Source organism: Xenopus laevis, chromosome 2S (genome assembly GCF_017654675.1).
Source record: "Xenopus laevis strain J_2021 chromosome 2S, Xenopus_laevis_v10.1, whole genome shotgun sequence".
Classification (NCBI taxonomy): domain Eukaryota; kingdom Metazoa; phylum Chordata; class Amphibia; order Anura; family Pipidae; genus Xenopus; species Xenopus laevis.
Genome location: NC_054374.1, coordinates 96,048,449 through 96,070,407, shown reverse-complemented (window position 1 = coordinate 96,070,407; position 21,959 = coordinate 96,048,449). Strand labels below are relative to the sequence as shown.

Here is a 21,959-nt window from a genome sequence, read left to right as displayed (position 1 = left end):
TAAAAATAATACCACATTGTTTGTTTTAGGTTATCGGGAGAATGTGTAAAATAATAGATAAGACCTGCCTCTCCCCCACACCCACTCTTGAGCAGCACCTTATGTGGGATGATATTGCCATTCTTGCACGATACATGCTGATGCTGTCCTTCAACAACTCTTTGGATGTTGCTGCCCACCTTCCATACCTCTTCCATGTTGTCACCCTATTAGTGGCAACTGGCCCACTTTCTCTTCGCGCTTCCACCCATGGGCTTGTCATCAATATCATTCACTCCTTGTGCACTTGCTCTCAGCTGAATTTCAGTGGTATGTACTGGTGTATGTAATAACCAATATATAACCGTCCAAGATTCTGTGTGCAATTTAATGTGGTGCTCTATCTGGAAACTCTGCTGTGCAAAGAAGTTTCAACAATCCATATAATGTAGAAAAAAAATGGAACACACTCTAGCAATTGTGCTTAATCGTTATTGTGATTTATTGAGATCTCCACATAATGTTTCAGAGGTACAACTACTTGAGAAACGGGGTTTTAGCTCCAAAACGTTGTTTGGAGATCTCAATAAATCACGATAATAATTTAGCACAATTGCTAGAGTGTGTGCCATCTGATTTTTTTCTACATTATATGTACTGGTGTATGTACTGCATAGACAAAACTTCTTGAGAAAGATGAAGCAAGCTAATACCAATCTTGTTCCCAGTGTAAGGCCTGGGAAATTGTCTATCCCTACATCAAGTGGGGCTGAGCATGGGATAAGAATAAGGATAGAAATGACAGTATATTTGTGTACACACTGTAATTGTGTTGGGGGCATCGTCCACTAAATAATAAGGAGAAGGAAAGGCATATTTAATTGGGAGTGCCAAATATTAGGCACCGTGTGTGGTGATTCATTGAAAAAACCCAGGGCCCGTGCAGTTTTCTCCTGATAAGAGCACAGACCCGAGATATGAGGTAAGTATATACATTCACCTGGGGGTGCCTAACTTTTGGCACCCCCAAGTAAAGAGCACCTTTCCTTCTCCCTTAATTAGGCAATTCAGTCCTTCTAATTTACCTCATATCCACTGTTAATAATGTAGAGGAGACTGACTGCAGCAAAGTATCATACAAAGAAGTCTGTGAGATCTTTTTAGGCTTTTTTGCCATTCAGTTTACTGAAATCCCACATTCTGTTCTAACTCACACTTGTTACAGAGCAGTAAAACATATTGTAATTCTTGTAATCTTATATACCCTACAGAGGAAACTAAACAGGTATTAAGGCTAAGTCTGACTGAATTCTCACTGCCCAAGTTTTACCTGTTATTTGGAATAAGCAAGGTTAAATCAGCAGCTGTGATAGCCTTCAGATCAAGTTATCGGGATCGATCCTTCTCACCTGGCTCCTATGAGAGGGAAACATTTGCATTGACCTCATTGGAAACTGTAACTGAAGCCTTGCTGGAAATTATGGAGGTAGAGACAATAAAAATAACTTAATTAGTAATTCCTTAATTCCTATGGTTGTCAGATTGTTCTTACAAGATTTGATTATGTATACCACAATGAAAGCTAATTAAAAGGACAAAGTGCATGTGTAGCTAGTATACATAAATTTCCTTTAAATTTGAGTATAGACTCATCCACCAACAAGTCATCCAAACACTGAACCTCATCTAAATCTTGCTATGCATATTCAAATTTTGATGTACCGACTCTGTAATTTTTCTATTTAGGGCAAGTACCAAATCAGCCACAGCATATTTGGCTGAATATAATCTGAATGTGAATGCAGCTGCTGCTGTTTTTTTTTTGTGGTTGGTGAGAATGAGTGAAATAAGGGTAAAAAACTACTGGCGATTGCTAGCAGCAGTGTTTTCAACATGCTAAATCCAAATAAAAGTGCTCCTGACTTCCAAATCTGGTGCATTCCTAAAAAAATAGCTTTATTCAGAACTTCAGGCCTTCCCTAGCAAGCGTCAAGTAATTTGATGCTTTGGTTACTGGACATGGGCATATTTTGTCTGGAATGCAATACAATGTATTTCTAATAATAGGAAAATAATAATAAAGGCATTTAATATGAAGACTTTAAAGCGGACCTGTTCCATATCTTATTTTTTGGTGTTAATCAAGGAAAATAAACTTTACTTACATTATATAAACTATTTAAATATTGTTTCTTTTAGTCTTGGAATTCACAATCACAGCAAGCAGGCAGCAGCTATTTTGTAAAAAGTGTAACGGCAAGCTTTGCCATATGCCAAAAATGTATTTATGCACCAGAATGGGTAACCTGATGTCCATCTCCATGAACTGGCTTCATAATAATGATGTGTGGGTCGGGTTTTTCCCGACCCGCCCCTGCCCGATATCCGACCTCCCACTGCCTGAGCCGTCTTCCAGGTTCCTTCTATAGACCCGCCGATGACGGAAGCCGGCAGTGTAAGGTGGCCACCCGCAAATGGGGGTGAGAGGTCAGCCCCAACCCGACCGATCGGCGATTATTGGGCCGGCCCACACATCACTACTACTCAATTAGATAGAGAGGGGGAATGTGGGAAGTGCAGTAATATCTAGGAAGTGCATAATGGAAAGTGAAAGTAATTGCCTGCCCCGCCTCTATGTCTAGGGCATAGGGGAGGACCAGCAATTTATGATTGACAGTTGAGACGGGTTTATAACAGTAATGGGACTGTTAATAAATAAAAAAAAAAAAAAAAAGAATTTGGGTTTTATGTTTAACATGAAAATTACTTTTATTATACAGCTTTTTATGTCTGGGTGACAGGTCCCCTTTAAGTCATATCAAACAGTGTCAGATTTTTTTCCCTCATGCATTGTTTAATAGAAGTGATTTTTACACTGTTCATTTAAACAGTTGGTAACATCTGTTCATTTACCATTAGGCTTGCATGAGAGATATCCCAACTTGCAAGTGGCTGGACCAGTGGACAGAACTAGCTCAGAAGTATGTTATTATTAAATCATACACTAATTTGCCTTTGACATGCCTTTAATTTTATTTAAATGGCTTATCTTTTTACCCACAGGTTTGCTTTTCAGTATAACCCGTCACTTCAGCCACGAGCTCTTGTGGTGTTTGGTTGTATTAGCAAACGGGTTTCTCATGGCCAAATCAAGCAGATAATTCGAATACTTAGCAAGGTATGTGTGATAATTATATATTTTTTGTGTCTGTGCAATATAATGTATTTTTCTTTTTAATGAATGGAATGAATTGGACTTTGCAATCAGTATAAAAAACTCCCACTCATAAATACACAATAAATACATATACAGTGACTAGCAAGTATTCAGACCCATACCAATTCCTTCATTGGTGACTTACTTTTTGTGTCCTCTGTTATAATTTTGATAGAATAAATCTAAATTATAACATGTTGGTAGTTAAACTGAATAAAAAGACTTGTTTCACAGTGCAGCTTTAAATGTATCTGATAACATGTAGGACTTACACAATTACTAAACTACCTGATTTGCTGAGTATGGATGGTGAAATGGGAGTTGTAGATCAGCGACCTTTGTTGAGGCAAATTGGTTTAGCTGCTGAAAAAAATGTTATAGCTCCCATGGTTCTACACAAGCTATTGGATGATGGCTGGCTGATTAAATGAGCAGAGTGCAAGACAGGCTGATGCATAGAGTGAGCAAGGGACCTACAATTGCAGGAGTGTTGTGGTGGTGAAACAGGAACTGTGATAGCAGAATCAAATTAACCTTATGGGCCATAATAAAACTAGATAGGGTTCAAATAGAGATGGCCAGCTGACAAGCTTAAAGGAGAAGGAAAGGTTAAAACTAAGTAAGCCTTATCAGAAAGGTCCATCTAAATATACCAGTAAACCCTCAAAGTAGTGCTGCTCTGAGTCCCCTGTCAAAAGAAACACTGCATTTGCATTTCTTTCCATCTATTGTGTACACTTGGGCTTCTGTATCAGACTTCCTGCCTTCAGCTTAAACCTCATTGCCCTGGGCAAGATCACACTCAGTTTGCTCCTCTCCCCCTCCCCTCCCCTCTCTACTGTAATCTGAGCCCAGAGCAGGGAGAGACTCAGGCAGGACGTGATGTCACACCATGTTAATTATAAAAACCTAAACAAACAGAGAGTTTCTAGAGCTTTTTACTCAGGTATGGTAAAATATTCTACAGAATAAATATAGCATTCTAGCTTGCACTATTGCAGTTAATCTATTGGCAATAAAATGCCTCCGTAGCTTTCCTTCTCCTTTAAAGTTCCCTGATGTCGCCCACCCTTCAAATAAAATCTATAAAAGAAAACAAGCTGTGGGCTATCAGTTGATCCTCACTGGCATCATGATGTCAATAAAGAAATCAACCTTATACATTTTTATTTCAGCAAGCCTACTGTCATAAGCAGCATAAGTATGTTACTTTCAGGACTTCTGCTAAAGATGAAAATAGAATTGGTGATAGTGATATTAAATTGTAAGCTCCACTGGAACTGATGTGATGATTGTGTGTAATCTTTGTAAATTACAGAGTGCATTTGCTGTTACTATATAAATGCAACATTCTAATTGTTAGGTTCTGCATTGTTACCATATTGTACTGCGTTTAGGGTGTGGACTAAAAATGTAAATAACCGATGTGTTTTTGATATTATATTAATGAAATAATCCTCAGGGGCTTGAGAGCTGCTTGAAAGGACCTGACAATTACATCAGCCAAGTTTTAATTGAAGCCACCGTGATAGCACTAACGAAATTGCAGCCTCTTCTTAATAAGGTAGGTCTCCCACAGTGTGCCTGTCTCCACCCAAGCATATGCTCTGTAAGGCTACTCACAGTGGTACAGATGTTTCTCTTATAATTTGTCTGGACCAGTAGCAGTGCTAAAACCGTGTGCATGGAGTAAAAGAACGCAATTTGAAAAGGTAGTGAAACAATTTCACCTTTCTGAATGCATCTAAATGTAAACGCAGAGGTTAAGCAGACTGGCGCCCTCCATTTAACATTACATTTAACATTGTGAATTCTTCCCAGGATTCTCCAATGCACAAGGCTCTCTTCTGGGTGGCTATGGCAGTATTGCAGCTGGATGAAGTTAACCTCTACTCGGCAGGAACAGCTCTTCTCGAACAAAATTTACACACCTTAGATAGTCTCCGAGTGTTTAATGACAAAGTGGGTCATTTTTTTAAATATATACTTACATGTTTGTAAAATATACAATATGTGCACTGTATTTGCTATGTATTAAGAGCAGGAAGTTATATGCTTTTTTTATTTATTGGGGGTTTTTTTGGGGGGGGGCGTCGAATTAGGGCTTGCAGGGCATTAGCCTAGCTCTCTTTTGTCAGAGGTTTTCCTCTTTCAGATCTTATTCTGGTGGTCAAATAGCTTTGTTATATGTATAGAGAATCATCAGCAGACCAGTGCCTCTTCTGACTGCTAACATAGTGCTTAGTATGAATGGTTGAAATCCACCCAGTAATGCCTGTTGATCAGACTTGCAATTCAGTGTAAGGGTCAACAATGTATAGGCAAGACGAGGCTACTGGGAGAGATTAGTTGCCCAGCGAAAAAAATGCCTCTTCTTCAGGTGACTAATCTCTCCCAAATGCCTTCTCGCTAGCGATCCGAGTGCCATCCCACCAACGATTTACATTCTAGCCGTCGGGAAGACATTATGGGAGACGAGGCTACTGGGAGAGATTAGTTGCCCAGCGAAAAAATTGCCTCTTCTTCAGGCAACTAATCTCTCTCAAATGCCTTCTCACCAGCGATCCGAGTGGCATCCCGCCAACGATTTACATTCTAGCCGTCGGGAAAACATTTAGGGGAGATTAGTTGCCCGAGGAAGAGACAGTTTGTGGCTGGGCGACTAATCTCCCCCAGTAGCCTCATCTGCTACCACCCTTAGAGATGAAAAAAACACTATGCAGGCTTTTATCAAGTTTGATAAAAGGCCACATGGCCTGAAACGTTGCTGTGATGCCCTTAAAAGCACAAATAAAGGCTTTTTAAAGATGAAGAGTTTAATGGTGCTGTTCAAAAATATCTGTTGATATTGGAGTGGCCATAAGGAGTGAAAATCGTTGTGCTGACTACTTGTCTGCTGGTCATCAAATTTCTGCCACAATTATTGTTATTCAAGCTCTCTTAAGGAAGCACGACATGTGAACAAGTAGTTTGACTGGGTTCAAGTGCCAGTGCAATGACTTCTCCATTGAATTGGCAAATACTATATTTAAACCTGTCTGATCAAAAAGCTGACACATTTTCTGGTTCAGTGATCCCAGTTCACAAGTTCAAGTGGAAGTGAAATGTCATTGTCATCACTTTCTTTCAGAGTCCTGAAGAAGTTTTTATGGAAATAAGAAATCCATTGGAGGAATGGCATTGTAAACAAATGGACCATTTTGTTGGGCTCAATTTTAACTCTAATTTTAATTTTGCACTAGTCGGACATTTACTTAAAGGTAAGTGTGATATAGAGGAAAGGGTTGCATTTAGTTTTGAATGTATAACAATTACTCACACTCAATTAAAGGGGACCCGTCACCCAAAAAAAACCATTCCAAATCCTATTTTATCACATTAGTCAAGCAAAATGAACTTTAATTACACTATATAAATTATTTGAATCTTGTTTCCTTCAGTCTGGGAATTCATAATTATAGCAAGTAGGCAGGAGCCATTTTGTGGACAGTTTTATTAAGGCAAGTCTTGTATCATCTCAGAATCTTGGTTGTGCACCAGAATGGGGGACCTGATGTCCATCCCCATGCCCTGGCTACACAATTTAACGGTAAAGAGAACGGGGGAATGTGTGGAGAGCAGTGACATCTAGGAAGTGCTGAATTGAAAGTGAAAGTAATTGTCTGCCCCGCCTCTATGCCACTGGCATAGAGGAGGGGCAGACAATATTTGATTGACAGCTGAGATTTTTAAATGAGCTTAGAACAGCTATGAATGCTTTAATAAAAAATAGAAATAGGATTTCATGTTTAATTTGAAAAGGACTTTTATTATACAGATTTTTGTGTCTGGGTGACAGGTCAACTTTAAAGGATTGTCTGTCCTGTGAAACAAAATAAATTATTATAATTATGGACCCTGTATCCAATTAAATTTCTAAGCAGAAGTGGATCTGCACCAGTTAGATAACTAATGAACTGCAAATGTCTGATATGTCAAATGAATCCATCTTTAATGTAACAGGGGATTAACAATTGACAGTCATTTGAAATATGATGTACAAATATTAAGTAAAAAAAAAATGGCAAGTGAACCTCCTCTACTGCTGGCATATATATCTGGGCTGCCTAAGATCTGGACACACCTCACCTGTCCTATGTCAGTCTCCACATAATTTATATTCTGGTTTAGCTATCCTGTTAGAGAACCCTTAGAGCAGCGATCCCCAACCAGTAGCTCGTGAGCAACATGTTGCTCACCAACCCCTTGGATGTTGCTCCCAGTGGCCTCAAAGCAGTTGCTTATTTTTGAATTCCAGGCTTGGAAGCAAGTTTTGGCTGCATAAAAACCAGGTGCACTGCTAAACAGAGCCTCAATGTAGGTTGACAATGCACATAGGGGCTACTAAATGGCCAATCACAGCACTTATTTGGCCTTAGGAACATTTTCATGTTTGTGTTGCTCCCCAACTCCTTTTACTTCTGAATGTTGCGCACGGGTTCACAAGGTTGGGGATCCCTGCCTTAGAGCAATGGCACTGGGATATTTGTTGCCTGTGGTAAAATGCGTAACCACAGATGACAAATCTCCTGAAAATGCTTTCCCATCAGCAATAATTTATTTAATTTGGTGGAAAAACATACACATCACGTCATTTTTTATAACCCGAAGTTTCCTCGCAAGGCAACTTTGGAAAGCCAAATCAACTTTTGTGTTTTCCCCACTGGCAATTTACATTAATGTCGGTGGGAGAAAGAAAAAAAACATTTTCAGATGATTTTGTCACCAACAGTAGCCAAGATTAAACTCCGGGCAATAAACCTTGCCATGTGCTCTCACCCTTATAAACCAGATATTCTCACAAAGGATAATGCAAACACACAAAACAGAAAGCAATAAGAATGCTATTATTTCAAAACCACAGAGTTTGTGTAATTGTAAGTTAACTCTGTTATGCTTTACTTTAATCACCACTTTACCCCTCTCCATATTGTACTGATTATAACGTTAGATTTGGTTAGTTCTAACTTATTGTCATGTACCAATTGAGATTTTGTAAATTATTGCAATTTACTGGTTAGAGAAAGATGGAATATTCAGGGTATAACCCTGGGATTTCTGGGCAACCTAAGCTCTCTTGCTATTTGGAATATGTTTGTATTTCACAGGTTATCGACACCCATCTCCTACAACTGTGGCGAGGACGATACGAATCCTTCACACCCTCTTAGCACTTGTTAACAAGCACAGAAATTGTGACAAGTTTGAAGTGAACACTGAGAGTGTTGCATACTTGGCAGGTGAGGAAATTTGTATAGTTTTTGTTTTTTTAATTAGGGCAGCAATTTTATATTACCATAATCCATGGAAAAGGTGTTTAAAGGGATCCTGTCATCGGAAAACATGTTTTTTTCAAAACGCATCAGCTACTCCAGCAGAATTCTGCACTGAAATCGATTTCTCGAAAGAGCAAACAGATTTTTTTATATTCAATTTTGAAATCTGACATGGGGCTAGACATTTTGTCAATTTCCCAGGTGCCCCTGGTCATGTGACTTGTGCCTGCACTTTAGGAGAGAAATACTTTCTGGCAGGCTGCTGTTTTTCCTTCTCAATGTAACTGAATGTGTCTCAGTGAGACATGGGTTTTTACTATTGAGTGTTGTTCTTAGATCTACCAGGCAGCTGTTATCTTGTGTTAGGGAGCTGTTATCTGGTTACCTTCCCATTGTTCTTTTGTTTGGCTGCTGGGGGGGGGTAAGGGAGGGGGGTGATATCACTCCAACTTGCAGTACAGCAGTAAAGAGTGATTGAAGTTTATCAGAGCACAAGTCACATGACTTGGGGCAGCTGGGAAATTGACAAAATGTCTAGCCCCATGTCAGATTTCAAAATTGAATATAAAAAAAATCTGTTTGCTCTTTTGAGAAACGGATTTCACTGCAGAATTCTGCTGGAGCAGCACTATTAACTGATTCATTTTGAAATTATATGATGAAGTGTAGAGTATATGTTGTGTGTGTATTTGTACATATATGTGTAGTTATCCAACAGGTGCATGCTTTATGCAACAATAAACAAACTCTAAGTGCTAGTAAACATATAATACACAGGAACAAGGAAAACACTCACAGGATTTACAAAAATGTAAACACGCACAAAAAAGGTTTATGATTTGGTCTCACACAGAAACCTTCATCTGGAGTTGAGTTTATCACTCTAGATGAAGGTACAGGCCGAATGCCCCTCCCCCCATTACATACACAGAGGTGGGCCCTCTGCACAATGCTGATTCCCTAGCCTTATTTCTGGACCTGCGTAGAGCTCAAATTTGCCCAAATTAATTTGCAGGCCATGTTTACTATTGGGATTTGCCAAATTGTTTCTCGTATTGTCAGAATATGCAGTTACCTCAAATTGAAAGGCAGCAGTAAATAAAGGTTTAAAGCTGTATTTTTATATGCTGAGCCTCCATAAACAGGTATGTAGCGCCATAAATAAATATCAGCAACACAGTTGTTTTATGCAGTTTTTGTCATACAAGGAATGCACTTGAAATGCACATCTACGGCTTTGAAAAGGTGCAATTGTTTTTAAGACAATGATTGGTATAGACAGAGCCTGGTATCTGAATACTGAAAATCACTGTTTTACAGGGCGCTTACAAGTATATGAGAAAACTAAAAATAGGTAAAATTCATAAGAAACTAGTTGAATACAGTCTGTTCCTTCAACCCCCCTCTATTAACACATATTCTTTTAGTAATTATGTTACCCAATCTCAGCTTTTGCTCTCATATATGTTTTATCCTATTTTAACTTATCCCCTAATTCTTTGCTTTACTGTATTTCTTTTGTCCAGGGTGATGAGATTGGTGCTGCAGTGCTAGGTCATAGGAAGACCTAGCTTTTTTGTGTCCTGTGCATTGATTATTGTTTTGCTTTGCTTCATTTGACATATTTCTATTCTCTAGCATTGCTCACTGTGTCTGAAGAGGTGAGAAGCCGATGCAGTCTGAAACACAGAAAATCTCTTTTACTGACAGACGTTTCAATGGAGAATGTTCCTATGGATACATATCCAGTTCATCATAATGACCCCACATGCAGGTACCTGTTACTTTTGTTCTTTGTACAGGTATGGGATCCCTTATCCGGAAACCCGTTATCCAGAAAGCTCCAAATTACAGAAAGATCGTCTCCCATAGACTCCATTATAATGAAATAATCCAAATTTTTAAAAAATTATTTCATTTTTCTCTGTAATAATAAAACAGTAGCTTGTACATGATCCAAACTAAGATATAATTAATCTTTATTGGAAGCATAACCAGTGTATTGGGCTTATTTAATGTTTACATTATTTTTTAGTAGACTTTAGACTTGAAGATCCAAATTACGGAAAGACCCCTTATCCGGAAAGCCCCTGGTCCCGAGCATTCTGGATAACAGATCCTATACCTGTAATATTAAAATTGCTTGGAGCTTGATTAACTAAACACCTGATCTGAATTTGTTTACAAAAATGGGAACTTAAAAAGACACAGGCTTAATGTTGAAAAAAAATGCAGAAACAGCTAGGAAATGTGTATGTAGATTTTTTTTTTCTTGCTGCAGTAAGGTTCACTTACTCTTTTCCTGTTTTACCTTAGAACACTGAAGGAAAACCAGCCCTGGTCATCACCACAAGCATCGGGAATGCACCTTGCTGCTAGCTACCCAACAGTGGGGCAGGTTAGCCCGCGAACCAGGAAGTCCATGAGCCTCGACATGGGGCAGCCATCACAAGCAAACACTAAAAAGCTTCTCGGTTAGTTTGCATGAATCCAGTGAATTTAAATTTTCAGTTTTGGTTTGCTGATATTTGAGCAATTTGTAAGCCTTTCACATGTAGGGTGCAGAGGAAAAGCTTCTTTTTTTCTATGCCATAGTTAAAATTTGAATTTGCTTGCAAGATTAAATGCAATTGATGTTAACAAGATGGCTAGCATCAAAGGGTTATTTTTGATTGTTGACTTCCCCTGGAAACACACAGGCAAGCTAAACATATGCAAATGAAAAAAGAAGGTGCAAGAAGCCAATTAGTGGCACTACGAAGTAATGAAAAAATAGTTAATGGATGTAGTAGAGTGAAAAATACAGTTCACCCCATTTTATGGGTGCATGTATACATTACCAAAACGAAAAATATGTGTGCCGATATGTGGAGCCTATGAGCAAGTGCCCCAATAGGCACGAAACGCATTAGGCCTTCATCTGTATTTGTCCTAATAATGGATTTGAACTTTTAACCATTTTTTCTGTTTATTGTTTTTGAAAAAATCTCATATCTTTCGTTTTGGCAATCTAAACATATACACAACACCAGTCACAATATGGGTCCCACCTTCCCTAACACAAAGAAGGCCAGCTTTACTTATCTTTCTGTAGAGGCACTGTCCTCTGTTTTGACTTATGAACTGCTGCCTGGTTGCTATGACTAGTACGAGCCTAGCAATCAAATAGATGTAGAAATTACACACTGGAAATTCTGCAATACAAAAGAAAAAGCAGACAAAAAGCAAATAATGCAGACAATTTGTGAGTTTTCTTACCGTTATTTCAGAAAGTTCATCAGAACTAGACTTCTTCAATCACTTTCTATTTTCTCTTTATTGTTTTTTTTTATTATATTGAAGTGTAAAATTTCATTTTTCTACCTTATGTCATTTAAAGCATCTCTGATTCTGTAACTGTTCTAAATGTTACATCAGTTGATACAATTCTTACCATTAGCCCTGCGGAGCAGCATCTCTGTGTTTCATTAAAGGCAGTTGTTAGCACTGATACAATAGTTGCTAATATTTCACAGAAGCTGCTGAGAAGTGTCACCTAAACGTAGCAAAGTAGAATTCAGATTCTGCACCCAGATTGCTGAGTTGTCAGACTGAAATGCCAGAAACAGAAATAAACTTCAGTTTTAGAAAAATGGTAACAAATAAAAAAGAATTGAAAAAAGCCTATATTTCTTGTGAACAATTTGAAGACAACTCAAGTGAAATAAAGGGGTTGGAAGATGAACAACCTTTTTAAAGTACATTTTAAGGTGAACTAGTCCTTTAAGTAACTGTTTTAATTAGTACAATGAATGTGACTTCTTAAAGGTAAATATTGTGGAGCTGAATATTCAAGATACTCCTCATCATTCCTATCACTGAAATATCTCTCTTCATGCAGGAGTTTGATTGACAGTTAAGTCAAATACTTTGGTGTGTTCTCCCTAAGCACAAACAATGTATTAGAGCTGTTTCACAATAACCAATTCTAACATATAGCTGCATGTAGGGAGACAGATTGATGACAAGGGGATAGTGCCACAGTTACCCTTTAATCTTAACTAGTTCTTCTTTAGATCTGAAGAGTAACATTGGGGAGGGGAGAATTTTCTTCACCATATATGGAGGACTTTATTATACAATCTCCTCGGTATGGTCCAATGGACTAAATAACCCTGCGAAGACCTGTAGGAAGCAGTTAAGGTGGAAATAGATGTTACAATTATGAGCTTTAAAGATCGTTCATTCTCATTACTTACTGTTAGAGCTGAATTGTCAGATATACAGGTAGAAACAATAGAATTCTATCTGTATTTGACAATTCAGCACTAACTAATGTTCGGCTGCCTTCAATGTCGCCCGATCAAAATTTTCTGGCCTGCCGATCAACAAGCTGCCCGATACCGGTCAGCTAGTCTCCTGCCATAGACGCACTGAATATCATACGAAATTTCGTTTTGTACGATATTATTGGTGCATCAATGGCCGCCTTTAGGATGAAGAGTTTACTTAATGCAGAGTTGATTGCTTTTAACTAAGAGCAGTATTATGATTTAGTATGACTTTTATTTATCTAGGTTTTATTATCCTATAAACCGCCACTAACCGTTTTGCATATATCATTTCAGGCACAAGGAAAAGCTTTGACCACTTAATATCTGACACTAAGGCTCCCAAAAGACAGGAGATGGAGTCTGGCATCACTACACCACCTAAGATGAGGAGAGTTGCAGAGCATGATTGTGATATTGGTAGGTATTTGTTTAAAAGTTGGTTTGCAAAATGTTTTTTTTTTTTTTGCTCACAATTCATTGCTAATGATTAAGAAGGAATTTTATTTACATACTCTCATTTTGTTTTCTGGACCTGTTATTTGGAAAACCAATATATTCAGTTTTAATTATATAACTTGAAGCGCACCACTTCCAAATACACTTGCATTCATGAAGGAGTTCTGATTGTCTTCATTAAAATGTACCCTGAGCTAGACATCCAATTTGACATGTGAAGGGGGTTGGAATGTTGGTTGGAGGCAAACGACTGCTCATTGTAATTAGAACATACTGTATATGGGGGCTGGGGGAACTGCAAGTTTAATAGTAGTTGGCTTTTGAGCCACAGTGAAAAGATAAAGCAAGAATTTTCATTAAAGGTGATGGCTAGTGGAAAAGTAAAAACCAGCATGCAGAAGCAGCTCTCCTTCATGATCTACATGAATAAGTGCATTCCATTGGTAAAGCAAAAAATATAAAAGCTATTCCAATTTTGTCTTTGTATTGTTTGCTTCAAAACCAGGACTGTTTTTAGATATCCAGAATAATAAGTGTTTATTTATTTAAAAAACATTTATTTAAAAAACATTATGTTGGATAAAACGTGTTCATAAAAAATGCATTGCACGTGTTTTTTTTAATTTTTCAGACACACCAAGAATATCATCCCCGCAACAGCACCCTCACCTCCGAAAAGTATCTGTGTCTGAATCCAATGTACTTTTGGATGAGGAGGTCCTGACTGATCCGAAAACTCAGGCTTTACTCCTCACTGTTCTAGTAAGAAGGCTGCTTTTCTTCTGTGTTAGCCAATGTTTCATTAACCTTGTGCCCTCCACCTGGAAGATATGCCAGACGTTGGCACAGTTTATGGTTCACACTTTTGTTGTTGCTTCAAGCCAGAAATTCTTCTCGAGTGCACTTTTGCAATTCAAATAACTTTATAAGTGTAATCTGCCAGCAGCCTCTTTTCTTTTGTGTGATAAATGCAAAGCTATTTCCTATTTTTGAGTTAATATACTTACATATATACTACAGTTTTATTCTACATTGTTTTTTGTTTGTCATTCATAGGCTACACTTGTAAAATACACTACAGATGAGTTTGATCAGCGCATCCTGTATGAGTATTTAGCAGAAGCCAGTGTGGTTTTTCCTAAAGTATTTCCTGTGGTGTAAGTAACATTTTACTCATTATTTTCTTAAATCCAAACCCATAATTTAAAAAAAGAAAAAAAAAATTGTATATGTTAAAAATTGCATATACATCAGCATTTAATACATTAACTTAAGGTACAGTGTAGTTTAGTATAGTGTTCACTAAAAATAAATCCACATCAGTTATTCATCTGATACAGTTTTGTATTTTTTAATATAAGTGTGACTACTTTGTTTAAATGAAGTTTCATACAGTCTTTTTTGAATCTTTGCCTTGGTGGTCATATTGTTAAAAATGTAAAAAAAAATTTCAATTGAAAACTGTTTTTTTAATATTTTTTAATAGACATAATTTGTTGGATTCTAAGATAAGCACGCTTTTATCTCTGTGTCAAGACCCACATTTATTGTATCCAATTCATGGGATTGTTCAAAGTGTGGTGTACCATGAAGAATCCCCTCCACAGTATCAGCCCTCTTATTTACAAAGTAAGTAATATTTATGTTGCTATAAACATTCACTCGGTTTAGTGGTAACTCCATTTTTCAGTTCAGTTATTATGATACCATCCACGGCCCTTAGCAACCGGAGTATGCTTATTTGGTCCACTAATTCACTGACAGCTTGACCAAATAAATGGTTCTATATTTCTATCATCAGAGTTATATTATATTATAATAATTATAATTATTGTAATATTGTTTTTAGCATCACAGCAGAAAGGAAGAGATAAGCTGTGATTCCCACACAGGGATAGATGTCACCTCTTTTAAAATTGCACTAATAAGCACACACCATGAATGCTAGAGATTCGTATCTATTGGTTGTGGAAGTTGGAGAGCAGGGCACTAATTGGCCCAAATAATGATTTGACTGCTAATACATACAACACTTTGTTTGTGTTTTAGGACAAGGCTGTAGAATATAGTACAGGATTATCATAGTTTACTGTCCAGTATTGGAATAGGCACCTCATCATTTGAAATAACTTGCCAATCAATTACATTTTTCTGTAGGGAAATGTAGAGCATTATCTGTGGAGAAACAACAAATCAACTTATCACAAAAACACATTCCATAGCAAAATAATTTTTTCCTTCTCTTGCACTGTTTTTTCTCTGCTTTGCTTTACACTTACTATCACCTTAGAAGACAGTCTTTATAACTACTTAATAAGAGCAAGTATTTCATTATTGCTTGGAAAATGATTGACGTTATAGTATGTATTTGTCTTCACATTGCAGGTTTTGGTTTTAATGGTTTGTGGAGGTTTGCTGGACCTTTCTCCAAGGTATGCTTATATTTTGTTTGTATTTTAAATAGATAATTTTTTTTACCTATTTTTTGTAATAGCTACTGCTAGCACAACAGTATGTGCTGCTGAAGGCTTTAGTTGCATTTTTTTCGTGTTTACCTATTACATTGATTATGAAACTGTAACAAAAAATCATTTAGTTTTGATTTTTTTTATCAATAAAATGCTAAGGAAAGTTTCCAAAATGCAATTAATAAAGATGAATAAATTGTTACAGAAATGTTTATTTTTGTTTTTTTAAGCAAACACAAATCCCTGACTACGCAGAGCTGATAGTAAAATTTCTTGATGCCTTGATTGATAAATATTTGCCAGTAATCGATGAAGAAGCCAGTGAAGAATCTCTCCTGACTCCTACATCTCCGTACCCTCCTGCTGTGCAGAGTCAATTGAGTATTACTGCTAACCTTAATCTTTCCAACTCAATGACCTCCCTTGCAACTTCCCAGCATTCCCCAGGTCAGTTTTTATTCTTTAGGCAATTCTGTCTTAATTTATGCTGTATTATTATGGTCATGCCATCCATTATGGGCTGCTCTGGAATATTTTATGGGGATTCCTTTGACGGGAACATGCTCTGGAAGACAGTTGTTGACATTTAGATAAGTTTGCTATTGAATATTTGAGTTATGTTATGCACCATTGAAATAAAGAATTTTGCAGCATGCACTCACTTCTTTTAAATCATTATGAAATAGCTATCATGCAGCTACATATTCACTGAAATTACTTTTAATATTAAGCATCAGATTAGATATGCATTATATGCATTCTTCTCTTGCAGAATGTAACCTTAAGGCTTAAGGGGTAATCAATGGTAGTCAATCACCCAGAAGTTTATCAGACAGGCTTAAAAACTCCATTAGGGGGAGGACCGAATTGGGTTGTTGATGTGGTCCTTGCCCAAGATGGCCTGCGTGCTGTCCGGTCCATACGATTTGATGAACCTGATACTGTCCACCTCAAGGTGGGAATATCAGGGAAAGATCCACTTGATTTGTGACCTTACCAAATGAGCACATTTTTACATGGCCCACTTTAGGCTCACAGCAGAAGTCTGAAAGGTTCTACAGGTTGCAGCCTATTCACTGCCAGTTGAAACAGACCAGTGTAAAATACACTTTGTGACATGAGCCCAAAGCCAGTGGCACACTAGCTGTATGGAAAACTGAAAGTATGCATGAATGGGAGGGGATTGGCCTTTTCTCTGCCTGCGTAGAAATGCCTAGTGTGCCACTGGACTGAGATGTCGGCCTGCCCAAAATTCTTGTTTATAAAGGGTAGTGATGGAAATGCTGGGAGAGCTCATTTCATTGTCTAAAGATTTTTCAGCAGACTCAGCTTAAAAAAAATGCTATTAGTATAGATACATGGTGTGCAGCTCTAAGTTGGATACTGCTTAGCAGAGTAGATAAGTTCATAATTTTAAAAACCAACTTTTTTTTTTTTTTTTTTTTAAATTGGCTAAAATACATTGTTGTGAGAAACACTTTCATATAAGACGACAATTATAATTTGTCCTGAAGCAAAAGAAGTGGAATTTTTTAAAAATTAAGTATTTGTATTGAATTCTGCAAAATAAAGTGCTTAAATTTTGCTAAAGGTTAATAAAGATGTAAACATTGTTTTTGTAAATTACCCAAAGGCTAATTACTCGGGGGTGGGGGAGGGGGAAGTCATAAAAAAATATTTTATAACTTAACTTTTAATAAATGAAATAAAAATATTTGCACTTACAACAAAATAACATAAATAGTAAATGAGCCCCTACACACTGTTTAGATATACATATAAAGAAAACGGTCTTTCAGTTTTCTCAAACATCTTTACATGGTGGCAGCACTTTGTAACTGCAAAGAAAGTTGTGTGTGTGTATATATATATATATATATATATATATATATATATATATATATATATATATGTGTGTGTGTGTGTATATATATATATATATATATATATAATGCATTGTTTTCAGATATAAATCAAAACAGTTTTGTACAATAGTACAGCAGGGAAGATAAGTATTAAACACATCAATGTTTTTCTCTGTAAATATATTTCTAATGGGGCTAGTGACATAGAGTATTTAACAAGCCTACTGAAATGTATTTAATACTTTGTAGAAAAAACTTGTTGGTAATGACAGCTTCAAGATGCCTCCTGTATGGAGAAACTAGTCGCATGCATTGCTCAGGTGTGATTTTTGGCCCATTCTTCCACACAAACAGTCTTCAAATCTTGAAGATTCCAGGGGCCTCTTCTATGAATTCTGCTCTTCAGTTCTTTCCATAGATTTTCAATAAGATTCAAGTCGGTGATTGGCAGGGCCATTCTAGCAGCTTTATTTTCTTTCTCTGAAACCAATTGAGAGTTTCCTTGGCTGTTTGTTTGGGATCATTGTCTTGCTGAAATGTCCACCCTCGTTTCATCTTCAGCATCCTGGTAGATGGCAGCAGATACTTATCAAGAATGTCCCAGTACATTTCTCCATTCATGCTTCCTTCAAATATGTGAAGACCACCCTGAAATGTCCACCCTCGTTTCATCTTCAGCATCCTGGTAGATGGCAGCAGATACTTATCAAGAATGTCCCAGTACATTTCTCCATTCATGCTTCCTTCAAATATATGAAGACCACCCTGAAATGTCCACCCTCGTTTCATCTTCAGCATCCTGGTAGATGGCAGCAGATTGTTATCAAGAATGTCCCAGTACATTTCTCCATTCAACCGCCCTTCAATTATATGAAGTCTGCCAGTACCATATGTTGAAAAAGAGCTCCACACCTTGATGTTCCCACCTCCAAACTTCACTGTTGGTATGGTGTTTTTGAGGTGATGTGCAGTGAGTGCCATTTCTACTCTAAACATGGTGTGAGCAATGACAAACAAAGAGTTAAATTTTAGTCTCATCTGTCCAGACAATATTCTCTTGAATTGCATTGGCTTGTCCAAATGCTGTGCAGCAAACTTTAAACGAGCTTCAACATGCTTTTTCTTCAGCAGTAGAGTCTTGCACAGTGAGCATGCATAGAGGCCATGTTGGTTGAGTGCATTACATATTGTTTTCTTTGAAACAACTGTACCTAATTCCAGGTCTTTCTGAAGCTCTCCGCGAGCAATCCTTGGCTTTTGGACAGCTTTTCTGGTTATTCTTTTGACTTCTCTGTCAGAAATCTTGCAAGAAGCACCTGGTTGTTGCCAGTTGAGGGTGAAATGATGTTCTTTCCAACGGCGCTCACTGGAACATTCCCAAGCTTAGGAATACGTCTGTAACCATTACCAGCATATGTTTTGCAACAATAAGGTTGCGAAGGTCTTTAGATAGCTCTTTACTTTTACCCATCATGAGATGCTTTTTGTGTGATACCTTGGTAATGAGAAACTTTGTTATAGGCTTTGCACTGATAGGCGGCAGAATTGCTTTCTAAACACTAACATATTTCAGCAGGTTTCTTGGCTTTCTATGCATTTTTTGCACCTCCTTTTCTTCATGTGTTCAATACTTATTCCTTGTTTCATTTCACTTTATTACACCTAACTTGATTTATGGACTTATTTGTTTTGAGTTCTTTGTATGTGTGGATTACTTGAACTGTTACTGACATCTGTGTAAATTTCATGTCAATAGCCCCGTTAGAAATATATTTGCAGAGAAAAATGTTGACATGTTCAAGACTTATCTTCCCTTCTGTATATCCTGCTTAATGACTATTTAATGTACGTTACATTATTTGGCAATCGTACTGTTGGACATAATCATGTATTTACTGAAATCTTTGTCTCATCCGTTTTTCGCTTTATTTTCTGTTTTTATTCATGTGTTTCTTTTCTGTTCCCCCCTTATCACCCTTTATCATTGTGTGTCTGTGAAGCTTCTATGCCTTGCTCTAAATCAGCCGTTTTCATGCAGCCACTCCCTCATCAAGGTACTTACTTTCATCCTATATGCACGAGAGAACTGCCATGTGCAATAGCTTGGCTGTGTGGCATGACAGCTGGTTTACTAATCCTGTAACAGATTCAGGGACCACAAGCTGAAGATAGTGCTTGGAGCTGAAATTGGTACCATGTAGGCCTCAAGCTGTTTTAAAGCACCAGTTCTTTGATCTTCATTTGAATAATGGTATGCCTCAAAATCAGTTTTCAAAAAACTATTCCTAAGAAGGTACCTGGGGAAAGCATCTCTGTAAAACATATAGCTATAATATGGCATGCTGGGGACGTTTGGAGTAAAAATCATTGTTTACCCCACCTCTCAACTTTTGTGCTAATTTACCAGTGTCCCAGTCAGTTTGAACAAAGTCAGTCAGCACATTTCAGTGCTCTTAGTTTATATGACTGCATGTCAAGCTTTATGGTTAGCCAGTTCTGCTGCCTTCATCAGACTTGTTGTCTTCAACAAACCTTTGGTAATTTTGTAATTCCTTTGGGTGGTTTCTGGAGGTAATTTGACCAATAGAAAATTGCAGTGGCCGGACTTGTCTCCCTTTCACTGTGATTTGATCATTCGGCCAATGGGTCAACTAATCCGTGCACATCGGTCATATGCATTCATGATAAGTTGTATGTGAACACTTGAATAAGATGGTTCCTCTCTGTGCACATGTGCACATGACCAGCTTGCAGAAATTATCAGCTTCTGGCAAGTGCTGAGCATTTTAGACTTATGCCTTTATTTCAGAGGATGCTGGTGCCCATTCTGAGGTATACTGCATCATTATTTCCAGGAGGGATTCTGCAAATCAATGACTGACAAACAACAGTATAAGTACTGGTGGTTTAAATACTGCCTACATTGACTACATCTGTACCATAGCAATTATTTAAAGAGCCAATAGTTTTACTTTTAAAGTGTTTTAAGCTTTTTATATTTCTTGTCAGTAATTGACATACTTATGTATGTTTATGTATGTAAATGTTTTCAAATGTTAATAGCAAATAATTGCTTTTTCAAACTTTTTTTTTTTTTTGCAATTTTTATACCCACTTTATTTAAAGGAAAACTATACCCCCAAAATGAATACTTAAGCAACAGATCGTTTACATCGTATTAAGTGGCATATTAAAGAATCTTACCAAACTGGTCTATATATTTAAGTAAATCTTGCCCTTTTACATCTCTTGCCTTGAACCACCATTTGGTGATGGTCTGTGTGCTGCCTCAAAGATCACACAATTTTTACAATTGCTGTCTGCCAATTAATGGCAGCAAGTGTGCTTTCTGTGTGTTTTTCTCTCTCTCCCTGTAAGCTACTTGTTCACAATGGTAAAAATAGCCACTGACACTAGCTCAGGTTTTCAGTCACAAGGAAGGTTCTAGTGCAGACTTTTTTTTAAGCTCGCTACCTTTCTAATGATTACCTGGTTAAAAAGTTACTCTTCGCTATCTCCTTCTCAGTATCCGGATTCAGATTTTGATTGGAAGTTAGATCTAATATATCTTAGGGTTTGGTTGTTGCTTGAAAATGCACTCAGTGCTATATAGTATTTACACTAACTCAGATTTTACTTTCCTGCATTTTACATTTCTCTCAGCCTCTTATAGGTGAAACAATTTTTTTTTTCATTCCCGGAATTTACAACATTTTGACGAGGCCCCCTTGTGAATGTAAAATCAGGGAGTTAAACAGATCTGTACTAAGCACTTTTTAGTTTTGTGGAAGCTTAATTTTTGTATTTCTGCTTCTTTTATGGGCAGATTTATTAAAGGTCGATTTTAAAATTGATGTGAATTTTTTTTTTTACTCTAATAAATTCGAATGTACTCACCACTCGAATGGGAGGTTATTTATAAAAAAAATTTGAATGTCTAAAATGTCTAAAATTTGACCGAATGGGAATGATCAGAAAATTTATTTTGTATCGAAATACGAACGAAACTTGAATCGAATTTTCCTCCAAAAAAAATTGAAGGAAGGCTATTAACAAATTCAAATGGGTCAATGGACCTCTGCCATTGACTTGTAAATGAATTAGGCAGGTTTTAGGTGGCGAATATTCGAATTAGAACTGTTTCTATGGTTGAGGTAATGATAAATCTCACAATCGAATTTACATTCGAATTGGGGGATTAAAATTCGAATATGTGAATTATGTCACCAATAAAAATTTGAGTTTACTATTCGACCCTTAATAAATCTGCCCCAAAATGTAATGTTTTTATCTATATTGCTTTGTGACCATTACATAACATCACTCCCCAGCTTCTACTTTTATTT

The 21,959-nt window shown here is 37.2% G+C and overlaps 1 protein-coding gene across 4 annotated transcripts in view; it reads left to right on the top strand.

The window, feature by feature from the left end:
* nf1.S (neurofibromin 1 S homeolog) overlaps positions 1-21,959 on the top strand; it is a 150,516-nt gene that overhangs the window by 122,688 nt on the left and 5,869 nt on the right. For 3 of the 4 annotated variants that reach the window (XM_018249712.2, XM_018249711.2, XM_018249713.2), the window contains 16 exons: positions 30-309; positions 1,251-1,465; positions 2,899-2,960; positions 3,043-3,157; positions 4,659-4,760; positions 5,018-5,158; positions 6,327-6,456; positions 8,344-8,475; positions 10,150-10,285; positions 10,828-10,985; positions 13,119-13,241; positions 13,912-14,042; positions 14,337-14,437; positions 14,767-14,909; positions 15,666-15,712; positions 15,979-16,195. In XM_018249712.2, coding sequence (XP_018105201.1) covers positions 30-309; positions 1,251-1,465; positions 2,899-2,960; positions 3,043-3,157; positions 4,659-4,760; positions 5,018-5,158; positions 6,327-6,456; positions 8,344-8,475; positions 10,150-10,285; positions 10,828-10,985; positions 13,119-13,241; positions 13,912-14,042; positions 14,337-14,437; positions 14,767-14,909; positions 15,666-15,712; positions 15,979-16,195 — 2,233 coding nt within the window. Of the gene's footprint in view, positions 1-29; positions 310-1,250; positions 1,466-2,898; positions 2,961-3,042; positions 3,158-4,658; positions 4,761-5,017; positions 5,159-6,326; positions 6,457-8,343; positions 8,476-10,149; positions 10,286-10,827; positions 10,986-13,118; positions 13,242-13,911; positions 14,043-14,336; positions 14,438-14,766; positions 14,910-15,665; positions 15,713-15,978; positions 16,196-18,174; positions 20,618-21,959 lie in introns of those variants that run through there. The other variant, XM_041584135.1, reaches the window with a different exon arrangement.